Below are 13972 nucleotides of genomic sequence, written 5' to 3' on the forward strand. Positions count from 1 at the left end.
ATCGCAACTATAATAATTGTCAAACCAATCATCGTATGTTTCATCCAATAACAGCATTGTAAGTTCTTTTCAAATTTTATTTAAAAGACAGCATGCATAACATAATGGGGCAAAAAAGAAAATTATTTTAAACTACATTTCTCATATACTACGCGATAAGCATTTTATAAATTGGCAACAAGTACCCATAGCTGTGCACCTTGCTAAGTTGAAAGATTCAGCAAAGCTTCAACTAGAGTGAGTTATAGTACAGTCGTTCTCTGTCGTAATAATTCAAATCGGTAACTAAAAGTAGACAGTATGTATAGAGTTTGTATAATATAATATAGTATCGTCAAACCTAAATAATAAATACATTTTATACAGTCATAGACTTTTTATACAGAATGTCCAAAATCTCTAATGATGTGCTGTACAATCCCAAAACACTACCGATTTTTCCTTTTCTTTTTTATCGTCTGCACACGAAGGATAATAATATTTTAATATCATCAAGCAGTTTTCTGCTTCAAATTCCAATTACAAGACAAAAATTATTCGATACATTCGCGAATGTTTATAACTAAGAACTGGTATATCTGGTAGCGGATTATGCGATGCTGAATTAATGAAAAACATATGTATAACAAGATCGGGGCATATCGCCGTTTGCGATTATCAACGTAAAAGAACCGAAGCATGCTTTGCGCGTTTCGCGTCGATGCAAAAACATGCCAATCACAGGTTGTAACCAAGGTTTCGGTCGTAACCACTTTCCATAAACTGATAATAGTATTGCATTGACGGCCGGATACGACTATTGCTTCGTTTCTTAAGGGCACTCTGTATAGAATAGCCTTAAAATTACGAGATACGTATTTACAGTAAAAAAGTTTAATTGGTCATGTTTCTATCTAGTATAGTAAGGAGGTGAGTACCGCGTTGCGTAATGTTGTCCGTGTTGGCTACATAGTCGCGTACTTCAGTCATTTAGTACCTTGCAGGTCAATGCAAGTATCATTTTCGTAATTCTTTGTCAGTCACACGTCGGACGAGGATGAGTCGGCCTCGTCAAAATTGTCTTGATCACTGTCTCCACTTCTACTTAAGCGCTAAGACGTTTATTCCTGTTACTCCTGATGAAGTGTATCCCATACTAAATATATGCAAGTATGAGTACGCAAGAAAGTGTTGTTACTACGCAAATCGCTTCAAGGCTTCAGGTTATGAAGGCATTGTCGCAATTTGACGTAATTACGGAAACTATAATTTTAGGTAATAACATACGGTATGTTGTTATAGTTCGTCTAAGATAACGAAAGAAAAAAGAAAAAAATAGAAAAGAAAAGAACATGAAAAGTAACTGTAAGAACTTTACTGCATAATTTGACGAAGAATAGATGACCTCTTTTCGGGGTAACATTAATATTGTTTGATAAAAATTCTGGAGCGTATGCACAATTACACATGCACAGATGCACAATTAAAATTATTTGTCGCGTCGATATACCGATTTTAGGGACACCATATATCCCTATAAAACAAGTAACTGTAAACACTTAACGAAACAAATGTTAGAGTTAAATTCAGAGTTTAAGGACAGTTGATTAGAATTCAAAGCCTTGAACTGGTAGCTGGGAAGAATCTGGTGTAGTGAATTGGTATTCTTGTCCTTGCGAATCGATAGAAGGTACCAGTCTGGTATCCTCCTCCTCGGATCCGAAGAATCGATCAATAATATCAAAGGCCTTTTGATAAATATCCATATTTTGATGAGATTGCAAGAATTCTATCTTATCTAGGCCTGAAACGTCACGATGAGCGATACTTATTATTAATAGACTGTGATCGAGGTGTGTCTCTCTCGTGTGAAATCTTAATTGAACATTTGATACTTTACCATAGCATTCTTCGATAAGGACCGCGTAAGGATTAAGACCATTGTGCATGGGCGCGTCTTGTTCTCCCAGACGCAAAATATTTTCCAATCCGTTCAAAGCAACCTGGACAATCTTGGGATCCATAACTGTCAGTAAATCACATAATGGTGGAATACACCCCTGCATTGCAAGGTACCGAATTTGGTCCGGCGTTCCGCCATTGGTGGCATTCGTGATTGCCCACGCTGCTTCTTTGCGTGTTTTAAATTCGGCTTTACCCAAAATGTCGATTAAAACCGGAAAGATATTGGCATCAATAACCGCCTATGAAGAAAAGAAAGCGAGAGGGAGGGAGGGAGAGAAAGGAAAAAAGATGAATGACATGTTGAACGATACATATATGTGAAATTGTAAATTTGCCAAAATTTGCAACGTACTTGTATCTGCTGTGGATTACCGGCAGTGATGTTGGAGACCGTCCAACATGCCTCTTTACGAACACTTTCCCGTGGAGAACTTAGAAGATTTAATAGACACGGTAATGCCGAGCAATTTAACACAACTTGAGTTTGCACGTCGTCCCCAGTAACTATATTTCCTACCGCACGAAGAGCTGCGCTCACTACATTGCTCTGATCATGCCTGAAAAGGAACGTTCACGTCGTTAGCGCGTTTAATCCTGCACATGATACACCCTGCGTGCATGATACACCCTGCGACGTACATAAGGAGTTCTATGAGACGTCTGCAAACACCGGCATCGATGACTGCCTGTATCTTATCATTCGGGCCATCGCTCAAGTAGGAAAGTGCCCAGCAAGCATCAGCGAGCACGTCAAAATCAGCATGATTAAGAAGATGTGCGAGAACTGGTAGACACGGAGCAACCTTGGCAAAGGCCGGCGCAGGATTCTTCCCCCGGCAAAGATTTGACAATGCCCATACCGCATTGCGAGTCATGGAGAGCCGTGTTGCTTTCGACAGAAGTCTGAAAAAGTAGCGTCATAAATGCAAATATTGGTCGCGATATTTGTATTTTATCGCACAACGTGAAAGCATTGAATTTAATATGTCTTCAAGTCTTCAAGTACAGCAAGAGTAAACCTTACAACCGTATCGTAGACGCAAGGAAACTTACTGTAAAAGTGGAGGGAGGATACCGTTGACTAACACATGATCTCTGCACTCGGGACTATCGCCTGCAATATTACCTAATGCCCATACAGCTTGTTCTTGCACATCCTCGTACTCAGAGCCAAGTAAAGATATGAAAGTAGGAACAGCCCCTGCATCTATTACGACACGCGTTTGCTGAGATGTTCCGCTCGCTATATTTGTCAATGCCCAAGCTGCTTCAAACTAACATATCGCATTGTCACTTAGATCAACTGGACGTTGTGTGAGACAGGACGTCTTAATGCCTAGATTTACTTCCGATTTACTAACCTGCAGCGTGCAATTTGTGTTATTTTTAAGAAATTCGACGAATTGCGGCACAATACCGGTCTGTATCACTTCATTTATAGGAGGATTCGGTTCCCTCGATAATAATTTTCTAAATTTCTGTGTTGCTGCCAGTTGATCCTGTATGTTAGGGCTGTACAATGCATCTACCATCTCTGATGTTATAATACCAGAGGAATGCTAGAATGCAGATTTGTCGCGCGAGAGACCAAGGTCATTGAGGAATAAATTATACATAAACGTAAACGATAGATGCACATTGTAATAATGGTGTTACCGATTGTTGTGTACGAAGTGGATATTCATCTGTTGATGTAACATTATCGTCATCCGCAACGATATTGGGTACATTGCGACGTTTTGACAATTGCTGCTCTCGCTTCTGTTTCCTCAACTGAACTCCCTCTTCCTCTCTACGTCTCCGCAGTTCTTGCGAATCCAATCCTACATTTTTATAACGATGTTTGTGTGTAGGTCCAGTTGACATCTATGAAAATACAAATACAATTTAACTATATACCTATATTAGATTAAACACAATCTCTTATGAAGTAACTCTTCTGTCAAATTTGATTATAATACAAGTCGGAACTTTTAAGAGAAGTATATTTGTGTCTGCTATAAGATTAAAATTGTTTACTCACTGTTCACATGCTTATTCGCATGATAATAATTAATTATAACAGGAACCAAAATAATATTGTATGAGACATTAGATGTTACAGCTACAACATGAGCAATGGCTCATCATGACGATTTGATGTACTCCCGACTACACGGAATAAAATATATGCACATCATTGTGCAGGCAATTGTATCTACGTGTATTTATCTATATGCTACAACATTATGTATATATATCTGTGTGTATGTATGTATGTGTATTTCTTAGAAACTTGAAAAGGTCCATTGAGATTTCAACTTCAGCTCTCTACGCAAGCATACTTTGAGCGACTTGACAAAAGTGTAAAATTAGTCAATGAAAAAATTTTCACTTGTACAAGCTAACGCTAGATCTTTTGCACAAGCCACTGTTTGCTTCTTTTATTCACATCTTGAGCAAAAAAGAAGAAAACGAATCCACCTTCCCACAAAACCCTGTGCTTCCCACAACAATTACTTTGTACTACACGCGAATTGTCCAAGCGACACAAGTCGAACTTCGCATTTTCTCCTTCGTTTAAAAATATATCTTCAAACACGAGAGAGAGAGAGAGAGAGAGAGAGAGAGAGCAGGAGCGCGCGCGCGCGCGCTCGCCGTACACGTACGTACGTACATATATACGCACGTATATGCGTATGCACATACGTGTACAGATGCATTTGCGCATCCATCATCTAATATGTGCACAAGAATACAAAGGCGAGTAACGAAGAGAGGAGGACGGAGCTCCAAACGAAACCTGTTTCGTTCTCTCTTTCGGGACGTAGAGGGAAAGAGACAGAGAGAGCCAGACAGACGGGAGAGCGACAGAGACGGCGGGAAAGAGAGAGAGAGAGAGAACGAGAGGAGAAAGGGGGGGAGAGAGAGAGAAAATTCACGCTTGGCGATATCGAATACCCTGCTGCCGGAATACTTGATCGAACGCCAACGCCAAGCCCGTCGGCTGCCACGAGATCACTAGACAACGGATCTCCGCGTAAGGGTTAGGAGAATCAATGGATTCGCGGTCGGGGCGGAAGATGTTTCTCCCGGGGAAGCGTTGTCGCTTTGTCGGCGCGCGCGACCGAGCACGTCGACGCCGTCGCCGTCGCGGTACCGCGTGCGTGCGAGACGGACTTCCCAGGCGACTCGGAGTCGCGGCCACTTGGACATTTTGGCACGCGCACGGCCGTGGACTGACATTGGCCTGAAATCCTCTCGATCCTTCCTCTCGTGCACGTCAACGCGCACGCCGCGAGAGCTCCGGGCGCGGCGGGAGCCGCCGCCGCCGCGGAAAAGCGCGTGCAAGCGACGCGCCGCGAATAATATCGCGGCGCGTCTTCTTCTCGCTGTACTTACGGCTGTGAAAATCGGATTTCCGAGCCAGACGGGTCAGACGTGAAAGATCATAAGAGTAACGCAGATCCAGGTGCCGCCGCGAGTCTTTTCCCCACCGCGAACTAGGGAACGACAGCCCGTCGGAAAGCCTTGATCCGCACGCCCGCGACGAGCAATGAATCACAGGTTCCTGGCCGCAGCACGCACTGATTGGTCGGACCAGTCGATCGCGTCCCGCCGCTCGCTCTCTCGCTCCCTCTGTCTTCCTCTACTCTCCCCCCACTCCGTGTCTCACTCTTGCTCTGCGCTGAGGAATTCGACTCGACGCCCGCCACTCGAAGGGGCGAGATATTATCCGCGATTTCCCAGACTGAAAAGACGATGCCGGACGGCTCTCCCGTGAAGTTTGCGGGTAACTCGCATGTCGATGCGAACGGCACTTCTGTCGCGTTCAAGTGTTGCGTGATACACTTAAAATTAACTCGTCACTGCAATGTTAAGTCCGTGGTGGCGGACCGCCTAAAGACCGTATCACACTGGCGACTCGCGGCTGCGATTACAATCGCGATTCTTCCTCGACCAATCAGAAAGCAGCGACTCGCGGCTGCGACTCACGATTGTCGTTTGGACCGCTTTCTGATTGGTTGAGGAAGAATCGCAATTGCAATCGCAGCCGCAGTCGCGAGTCACTAGTGTGATACGGTCTTAGGCCCAGTTCCACAAAATCAAGTTTAAACCGTGATTATCTGAACTGACGTTACATTTAACGGCATGGTTAAACTTATATCGCGTTCCATATCATGTTTTTAACTGTAGTTTACTTAAACCTATAGTCTGTATGAAGAAACTGTCAAAGACTTCTCTTTCTTTTCAAACGTAGAATATGATTGGTTGTTGCTAATAGTGAAAAGAGGGAAAATTGAAATAAGTTGGATGCTATGACATCTAGTAGAGAACAATATATCTGTTTCGTATGAAGTAAACATTACCAACTATAACAACTATACAATAAATAAAGTAACCAACATTAACATTTGCTGTATTTGTATATAAGTATTAATTTATTAAAAGGTGGGAAGTCCAGTGTTAATAATCAATTAGTTTATATTATTGATTTGATTGCATTTATCATATAATAATTGACTTTTATATATAGTTTTATACTCTGTTTTAGAATATAATCTATCGAAGCAAAAAACCCAATATTTTAAATTAAATTTATATACTTACTGTTCTGTTTTATGAGAAATTTCATGCTCGATTTCTGCTAGAACTGCAATAACAGATTCTTTTGATAATCTAAATCGTGCATGAAAATCGACATTATCAAATTCTTCTAAATATGATGGTCGTCTTATTTTTATATTTCTTGTCCGTCGATAAATTAGGTTTTCAAAATCTTCATCTTTAGATGAAGATAATATGTATTCTAAAGCCATATCTCTTTGGTGTTCAAACGTTCAAAATATTTGTCAACTGAACTCCAAAACCGGGATAGTCACAAATTTTTTTCTCAAATCGATGGTACTGCAGTGTTAAACTTCGTTTAAATTCATTAAACGCCCAAAGTTTTGGGTTTAACTTTAACTGTGAGAAATCAACGTTAACCATGGTTTAAGGCAGTTGTGGAACGCAATTTTTCGTCTAAACTAGACTTAACGAGTTAAATTTCGTTTACAATAAAGCCAGCGGCACACGGTGCTTGTTTTCGTGCTGGATTGCTTGCTGGATGAAAATATTGCGTTGTGATTAGTACATTTCCGAAGATGGATGGAAATGCACCAATCAGAACGCAGTATTTTCATCCAGCAAGCAATCCAGCACGAAAACAAGCACCATGTGCCGCTGGCTTAAGCTAAGACTCCATGCATGCGGTGAGCTGCGGCAAATGCTGCGGTGACCAATCAGGAGGGAGGCGCAAGTTCGGTTGCGGCAAGCTCCGGCATGCGTCTGTCTCCTGATTGGTCACCGCAGCCGTTTGCCGGAGCTCACCGCATGCATGGAGTCTTAGCTTTAGCTTTAACGCGATTGGGAATCGCGAACCGATGATCGCTCGGCCAATCGAGGCTGCGCAAGCGAGTCGAGTATGAGATTACTCGATTGGTTGACTCGTATCAAATTCGCTATTCGCGACTCTCTTAATACGCAGTTTGATAGGGACTTGGTAGGGATGTAGATTGAACTTCCTCGGTTCGAAATTAGCTCGGTGCTCGTAAGTACCGTTTCTATTGAGTTTCTTCACGAAAGCTCTTTTCTCAGCTGGTCAAATGTTGGACTGGTGGAAATACTCGAGATGATGGGAAAATGTGGACAATACACATGTATAGAATAGAATGTATGTGTGGAACTGGTCGGCTGTTTTTATTTATCTAGATTTATTCAACTTCGAAGCATATGTACTTTTGCAAGTATAATTATCGCAAATCATATTCCTCCAGGTCTAACTGAAAATTTTTTTACAAAACTAAAAAAACGTGGGAATACAAGTCCTATCGTATCACATATAGATGTTTACTGGAAATGTATCACAATAGTCCTGTTATTACACATGTGTAATTGCTAGACCCAAAAAGTCGGAATTTTATATTGATAGTTTAAACACGTTGATAGGAAAGAAAAGTAGAAGAAAAGGTGCATTAAGGTATCATGCCTTATATTTTGATGTGGTCTGCCAGGGAGCAAGACAGACCAGTGTTGTCTGGCTCTACATTGAGCTCCTTGACAATGCCATCTTCGACGATCATAGAATAACGCTTGCTGCGTTTACCTCCCAGAGGTGGCAGATCCACGCTGAGATCCACAGCGTCTGTAAATTCCGCCTTAGGGTCGGCTAGCATGCGTACCTGATGAAAACAATTTTATCTTCAGAGACAGTCAACAGATATTATGATGAAAGATTTTAATCATAACGTGACAGTCGATTTACGACGCAAATAACTTGTTCTCTGCACTTTGTGCAGTTATTGATTTGATACTTGAGTAAATGCGCACCTTGTTATTTGCACCATGTTCTTTTCCCCAAGCTTCCATGACAAATGGATCATTGACACTGATGCAGAAAATCTCTGAGATTCCTTTAAATTTTAGTTCAGCTGCTTTTCCAATGTATCCAGGAAGATGAGTCTGAAAAAATTTATAATTGTACTGAAGTTATCCACTATATAACATTGAGAGAGAAACTAATATTGTATGTACTGTCTATATACGACCCATCTTATCTCATACTTATGTGATCATGTTATCTTATCAATTTTCTTATATGTATTACTTTTTATATTCATTAACACAAATTATGTACAATCTAAGTCATAAATATAATTCAAGAGAAACTTTGAATTGTAAAAGGGATGGATTGGGTCTTAAAAAAGTATGTATAAAAAATCAAGTTTAATTCTATTACTATCACATCAAGATACTAGCATCTGTCTGAATCTTAACATTTTCAGAAGCTCTACTTTTCAGTAGTTACTAATTAGGTATAAAAGCTATAAAAAGCATACTTTTGAGCAACCCGGTGTGAATGCACCTGGTACAGCAAACACGACGATTTTTTTCCCCGCAGCTTCCTTTGCTAGGTTTACCTTATTTGCTGGGGTGTTCTCATAAAGACCCACATCGGGAAGCCTATCTCCAACCTTGAAAAAATTATATCATAAATCTCTCGCTTTTGATTAAAAGAAGTCACACATATTGTCCATAATATTAGGCATGTATTATTCATCTAGACTAGAATTTTAAGGCAAAATATATCTTGTATACATCGCTTGTTAAACACATTGCTTACAACATTAGCTGATAACTCTAACTACATATTTATCTCAAACTAGGGTAATTCAAGATTAGTTTAATGAGCAATAATTATATTAGCTGGTTACATTCTTCTTCCCTGATGACCATGAAACAAAATTTTATTGACACGTCTAGATCCAGATTATAAGAGAAGTATAAATTGAAAATAGATTGTACGAAGTATACTTAACATCGATTGTCAATCAACGGACGCAAAATGAACGGAATACTTACAGCGATAACCATGTTTCGCGATGATACGTGAAAGTCTCGTGCAAAATGCCGGAACGCTGATGCTCGTTTGTCGGCAGAAACAATACGACTGAATAGCTGACTCATGTATAAACCTTTGTGTCGATCTTATTGCAAGACACAAAATAAATAATGCGTGAGTTGTTAAAAGCGCTCGACCCTCACCGTATAAATAGTCGGCACGTATTGCATAATACTATTGCGTGTATAAGTTATCGTCGACTGACGACAATCGGAAGGCTGATTCCCCTGTTTGCTAAAGAATCGGTTGCCGCTTCGTGCTCCCCAAATTTCAATAATTAAAATTTTAAAATTAATTTTTACGTCGACGTATTGTTGAATCGCGTCAGTAAACTTTGCCGGGTTGTTGTATAAACATGTTTATTCAAATTGCGTTGAAGCCTGCTTGACTTGTCTCTTTAGTAATTATGTAATATATTGTCGAATCAAAGTCTTTCCTTCTCATTAATAAATAGGGATTAATTAGTTATACTATTGAAGAATAAAAGTCTTAAAGTTGGACGATGTAAAAATGTCTCTCATCTACTGTCAAATTTTACTGCTTTAAGTTAAACAGGCTTCTATTTTTGCAAAATTAAATAATGACAATTAGATGGTTTGAGAAGCATTTTACAGACTGAAGTTCCTAATTTGTACACATATTATTCGGTATAATGTTTAGTTAATGTTTACAATGTTACATGAATATAAATCGATATCCGTCAGAGGTTGAAATCTTTGATAAAGTTTCACCGCGTAAACAAAAAAAGATGCATAAATGGCGTTTATATCATTTGAAAGCGTAAATCTTCCTCTTTAATTTGCGTATCCACAAATTGCAATGCGATTTTTTTTATTGAATTATTCAACGTTGAAGCAAAAATGACACTTTGGCTTTGATCGCTTATAATAGGAGAATGAAACGACTTATGGCATTCGGTAAATAATAAATAGAAAGCTTAAAGTCCCCTCCTTACAATGCATATGTTATATTTTTATAACAATTAATATTTGATATGAAACTTAAATTGAAAGATAGAGTTGAATATTAAACGGTCGCTATTTCTCATTTAAATCGATATATTTCTCAAACAAACATTATTAAAGTTATAAATCTAATATGTCTAAAAAGTAGAAACTCTACGCTTTAATACGTTTCTTAAACCACTTCGCTATCGTCATTCTTGTCAAAGCTAGAGTTTGTTGAATCTGCCTATTTTTCGATACAAGAGAAAACTACGCCTGAACAGCCTTTGAGTTGTATCACTTAAAGTAATAAACGGACGGCTGACTTGTGACAAATCGTATCACTTGAATCTCTCAGTAAGTACAGTACAGCGACTCATAAGGCCTGGTCTACAATACGTGTCGTAAGTTGTAAGCCGTAAGAATTGGCGAATCACAGTCGATTATTACAAAAATAATCGGCTATAATTGGTCAGTTCTTACGACTTACAGCTTACAACACGTATTGTAGACCAGGCCTACCGGAGACTTTGAACAGAGAGGGAGCTAAGAGCGGCCAACACGGCGTTTTCGGCGACACCGATTTTTCGCACTGGGAATGGGCGCTATCTGCATCCATTTTGAGAGGGGAACTACAATGCTACATCCACTTTAGGTCTCGACGGTAAAACCTGCATCTGGTGGCTGTCCGTGCTACATCCACTTTCAGGCGGTTTATGTCCGTGCTACACCATAATAGCGTACTTGACAAGCATGGTCTCGCGCATTGTTATGCATTTGTAACATGAATTAACATGTTAACATGCACAAAAAAATAAGAATTGAGATTGTATATGATTAATATCATGAAGATTATATACGATTTATATCGATATATAAATATATGATAATAAGATAATATTTTGTGTGTACCCAAAATTATTTTTCCAAAATATTTCAGCGTTACGTTAGTATTTATTTATACTCCGGCAGGCGTTTTTTAGCGCAGTTGTGTCCGTGTGCACGTGTTGCATTGAAAATGTGCGTGACGTACGTGTGCATATACGCACTCACACACACACATACACACACACGTGTCATACGCAACAGATAGAATCTCAGGGTATATGCTTAAACATTTTCAATTGCCGTACGTTTCTGTGTAAGAATGTAGTCGGCACACACACACAGAGAAACTGCTCCCGTCTATCCGTCTGCAGTCCCGCCCATCGCTCGGCTTGTTTTGACGAGCCAAGCGAAAGAGAGAGAGAGAGAGGGAATGTGTTCGCTCCATCTCGCTCTGATTCGCAATGTTGCCGAGATTGTACTTCCCGACACACGGCCGAGACTGACGTTTCACTCTCGGCGTGAATCCAACGAGATGATCAATAGCAATCGATTTCGACTAAACTCGTTGTGTCGATAGATTTGCATGACAAATTAACATTGCACTTAAAGATACGGCGTAGCATTGAAGCGTTTGCAAGAAAGTCGCGATTGAAAATCGCGAGTGCTGCATGAACCAAATGAAGGAGCGAGCTTCTCAAAGAGCGTGTGGCTTGGTGGGAGTACGCTGGACTCGCGGGGTTGAGGTTGGTGGTTCGCATATTCTTGGCGGTCGGCGTTGTCCTTTTTCGCCAATCTTTTTTTTATTTCGGTTTTTTAGGAAAATGCACGTGTTGCATACAACATACGTGTATCACAATAAATTTTTTTTCATTTTTTAAGAAAATACACGTATTGCATACAACACACGGGCATTGCAAGCATTGCACGTTTCGTCGATGACACTTTCTCTGAGACCCCGACCTCCGCTCGACTTGTTTCGAAGAGCCAAGCAAAAGAGAGACAGAGAATGTGTTCGCTCCATCACCTCTGTGAAGATGGCCCTTCATTCTTCAAATTTGAAAAAAATTATTAGAGTTCTGAATGCCCCTCGCAGAGTTCTAGAGTTCGCAATCCTTTATAGAAAGAGTTCCGTCATTTAAAGTAGAGAAAATACCATTTTAAAAATCGGAGGGCCAACTTCACGACTCATTATGTAAAAAATGACAATTTTTTCAGAGTTCTAGATAGATTTTTAATAGTTCTACAGTTCTAGATAAGTTTTAAAAATAGTTCTGTTTAAAACAATAAGAAAAATTATATTTAAAATTCTCGAATTAGAAAACGAAAAATGGCAAGAACTCTACCAATTTTGGTTTTAGCGCGTCGCGTGTTAATAATAATCTTTAGAACTCGTGAGGGGCTAACCAGAACTCTGAATAAAACATCGGATTTTCAAAAAAATTCATTGTTTATTAAACACGTAAAATTTTTTTTTCGGAAATCCGATGTTTCATTCAGAGTTCTGGTTAGCCCTTCACGAGTTCTGAAGATTATTATTAACACTCGGAACGCTAAAACCAAAATTGAAAGAGTTCTTGCCGATTTTTGTCCCTCGAGTCGAATATTTCCATGTCCCTCGGATCGAAAGAATTTTTCGGAAATCCGACGTTCTATTCAGAGTTCTGGTTAGCTGCTCATGAACTCTGAAGATTATTATTAACACTCGGAGCGCTAAAACCAAAATTGAAAGAGTTCTCGCCGATTTTCGTCCCACGAGTCGAATATTTCCATGTCTCTCAGCTCGCAAATCGGCGAGAACTCTTTCAATTTTGGTTTTAGCGCTCCGAGTGTTAATAATAATCTTTAGAACTCGTGCGGGGCTAACCAGAACTCTGAATGAAACTTCGGATTTCCGAAAATAAATTTTCTGAGTGAGATGGGAGACGCAATTTATGGAAAAATGTAGCGTTTTTACAGTGAAATCCGGTGATCGAGATGGAAAATCGATTGACCCATATTTGCCTATTCACGTATAGGGAAAAATATTGTTATATTATCATTATTACATATTATTATCTCGATGCACGAATCACTACAGCCCTCTTTCAGCAGTTGAACGTACCTTATATTTACAACTATCGCCGCTACGTGGCGCCCGATGGCATTGGCATACTCGGAGTTGAATTAACGACTCGGAGAGGATAAAATGCGAACGTAGCAGTTGTAAAGCATCGCTTCTCGGCTTTCTGAGCTAAGATATCGAAGGTTAAAATTTTCCAACATTTCTCCGTTGCTATCTCCGCTTCTACTGGGAGCAGAGAGTCGTCATTTACGGCAAAATGTAGGGTTTTGAGAAGACTTTATTTTGGAGCCAGAAACAGGCCTGTATCTCTAGCCGTTTAGGAGATATAGAATGTTAAAGTTTTCCAGCCTTTCTCCGCCGATATCTCCGCTTCTACTGGGAGTAGAGAGTCGTCCATGTAGTCCAAAATGTAGGGTTTTGAAAGGGCTTTAATTTGGTACCAGTCCGAAGCCTGTATCTCTAACCGTTTAGAAGATATCGAAGGTTAAAGTTTTCCAAACCTTTCTTCGTCGATATCCAGCCTTCATCCGTCGATATCTCCGCTTCTACTGGGAGTAGAGAGTCGTCCATGTAGTCCAAAATGTAGGGTTTTGAAAGGGCTTTAATTTGGTACCAGTCCGAAGCCTGTATCTCTAACCGTTTAGGAGATATCGAAGGTTAAAGTTTTCCAACCTTTCTCCGTCGATATCCAGCCTTCATCCGTCGATATCTCCGCTTCTACTGGGAGTAGAGGGTCGTCCAAGTAATCCAAAATGTAGGGTTTTGAACGGG

At 40.0% G+C, this 13972-nt stretch overlaps 2 protein-coding genes across 4 annotated transcripts; both read right to left on the minus strand.

Moving 5' to 3' along the window:
• Window positions 1–65: 65 nt before the first annotated feature.
• Window positions 66–5550, minus strand: Kap-alpha1 (karyopherin alpha1). Of its 3 annotated transcripts, none has more exons than XM_011139634.3 (8): window positions 5326–5550; window positions 3601–3810; window positions 3306–3503; window positions 2998–3218; window positions 2584–2847; window positions 2297–2501; window positions 1880–2183; window positions 66–1783 (listed from the first exon to the last, which is right to left on the minus strand). In XM_011139634.3, exons 2-8 carry the CDS (start codon window positions 3808–3810, stop codon window positions 1587–1589), a joined length of 1599 nt encoding a protein of 532 aa, XP_011137936.1. In that variant the 5' UTR covers window positions 5326–5550; the 3' UTR covers window positions 66–1586. The 3 variants fall into 3 exon arrangements, with proteins under 3 accessions (XP_011137936.1, XP_025161327.1, XP_011137938.1); XM_025305542.1 differs by lacking the exon at window positions 5326–5550 and adding an exon at window positions 4885–5230 and having other exon boundaries at window positions 1587–1783; XM_011139636.3 differs by lacking the exon at window positions 5326–5550 and adding an exon at window positions 3968–3985 and having other exon boundaries at window positions 1587–1783.
• A 2090-nt stretch (window positions 5551–7640) lies between these two features.
• Prx5 (Peroxiredoxin 5) lies at window positions 7641–9634 on the minus strand. The gene is made up of 4 exons (XM_011139632.3): window positions 9328–9634; window positions 8805–8939; window positions 8296–8427; window positions 7641–8147 (listed from the first exon to the last, which is right to left on the minus strand). The coding sequence occupies exons 1-4, from the start codon at window positions 9430–9432 to the stop codon at window positions 7956–7958; spliced, it is 564 nt and encodes a 187-aa protein (XP_011137934.1). The 5' UTR covers window positions 9433–9634; the 3' UTR covers window positions 7641–7955.
• Window positions 9635–13972: the final 4338 nt, after the last annotated feature.

This window comes from Harpegnathos saltator, unplaced genomic scaffold, assembly GCF_003227715.2.
Source record: "Harpegnathos saltator strain DR-91 unplaced genomic scaffold, Hsal_v8.6 scaffold12, whole genome shotgun sequence".
NCBI classification, from domain to species: Eukaryota; Metazoa; Arthropoda; class Insecta; order Hymenoptera; family Formicidae; genus Harpegnathos; species Harpegnathos saltator.

Bases quoted from the DNA above. Each gene is read 5' to 3' on its own strand.
- Kap-alpha1 (XM_011139634.3), bottom strand. From the start codon at position 3,810: ATGTCAACTGGACCTACACACAAACATCGTTATAAAAATGTAGGATTG. The intron at 3,504-3,600 runs GTAACACCATTA...TCTGCATTCTAG, and splicing joins CACTTCGTACACAACAATCG to CATTCCTCTGGTATTATAAC. The intron at 2,502-2,583 runs GTACGTCGCAGG...GTTCCTTTTCAG, and splicing joins CGTCTCATAGAACTCCTTAT to GCATGATCAGAGCAATGTAG.
- Prx5 (XM_011139632.3), bottom strand. From the start codon at position 9,432: ATGAGTCAGCTATTCAGTCGTATTGTTTCTGCCGACAAACGAGCATCA. The intron at 8,940-9,327 runs GTAAGTATTCCG...AATTTTTTCAAG, and splicing joins CGCGAAACATGGTTATCGCT to GTTGGAGATAGGCTTCCCGA. The intron at 8,148-8,295 runs GTGCGCATTTAC...TGTTTTCATCAG, and splicing joins AACATGGTGCAAATAACAAG to GTACGCATGCTAGCCGACCC.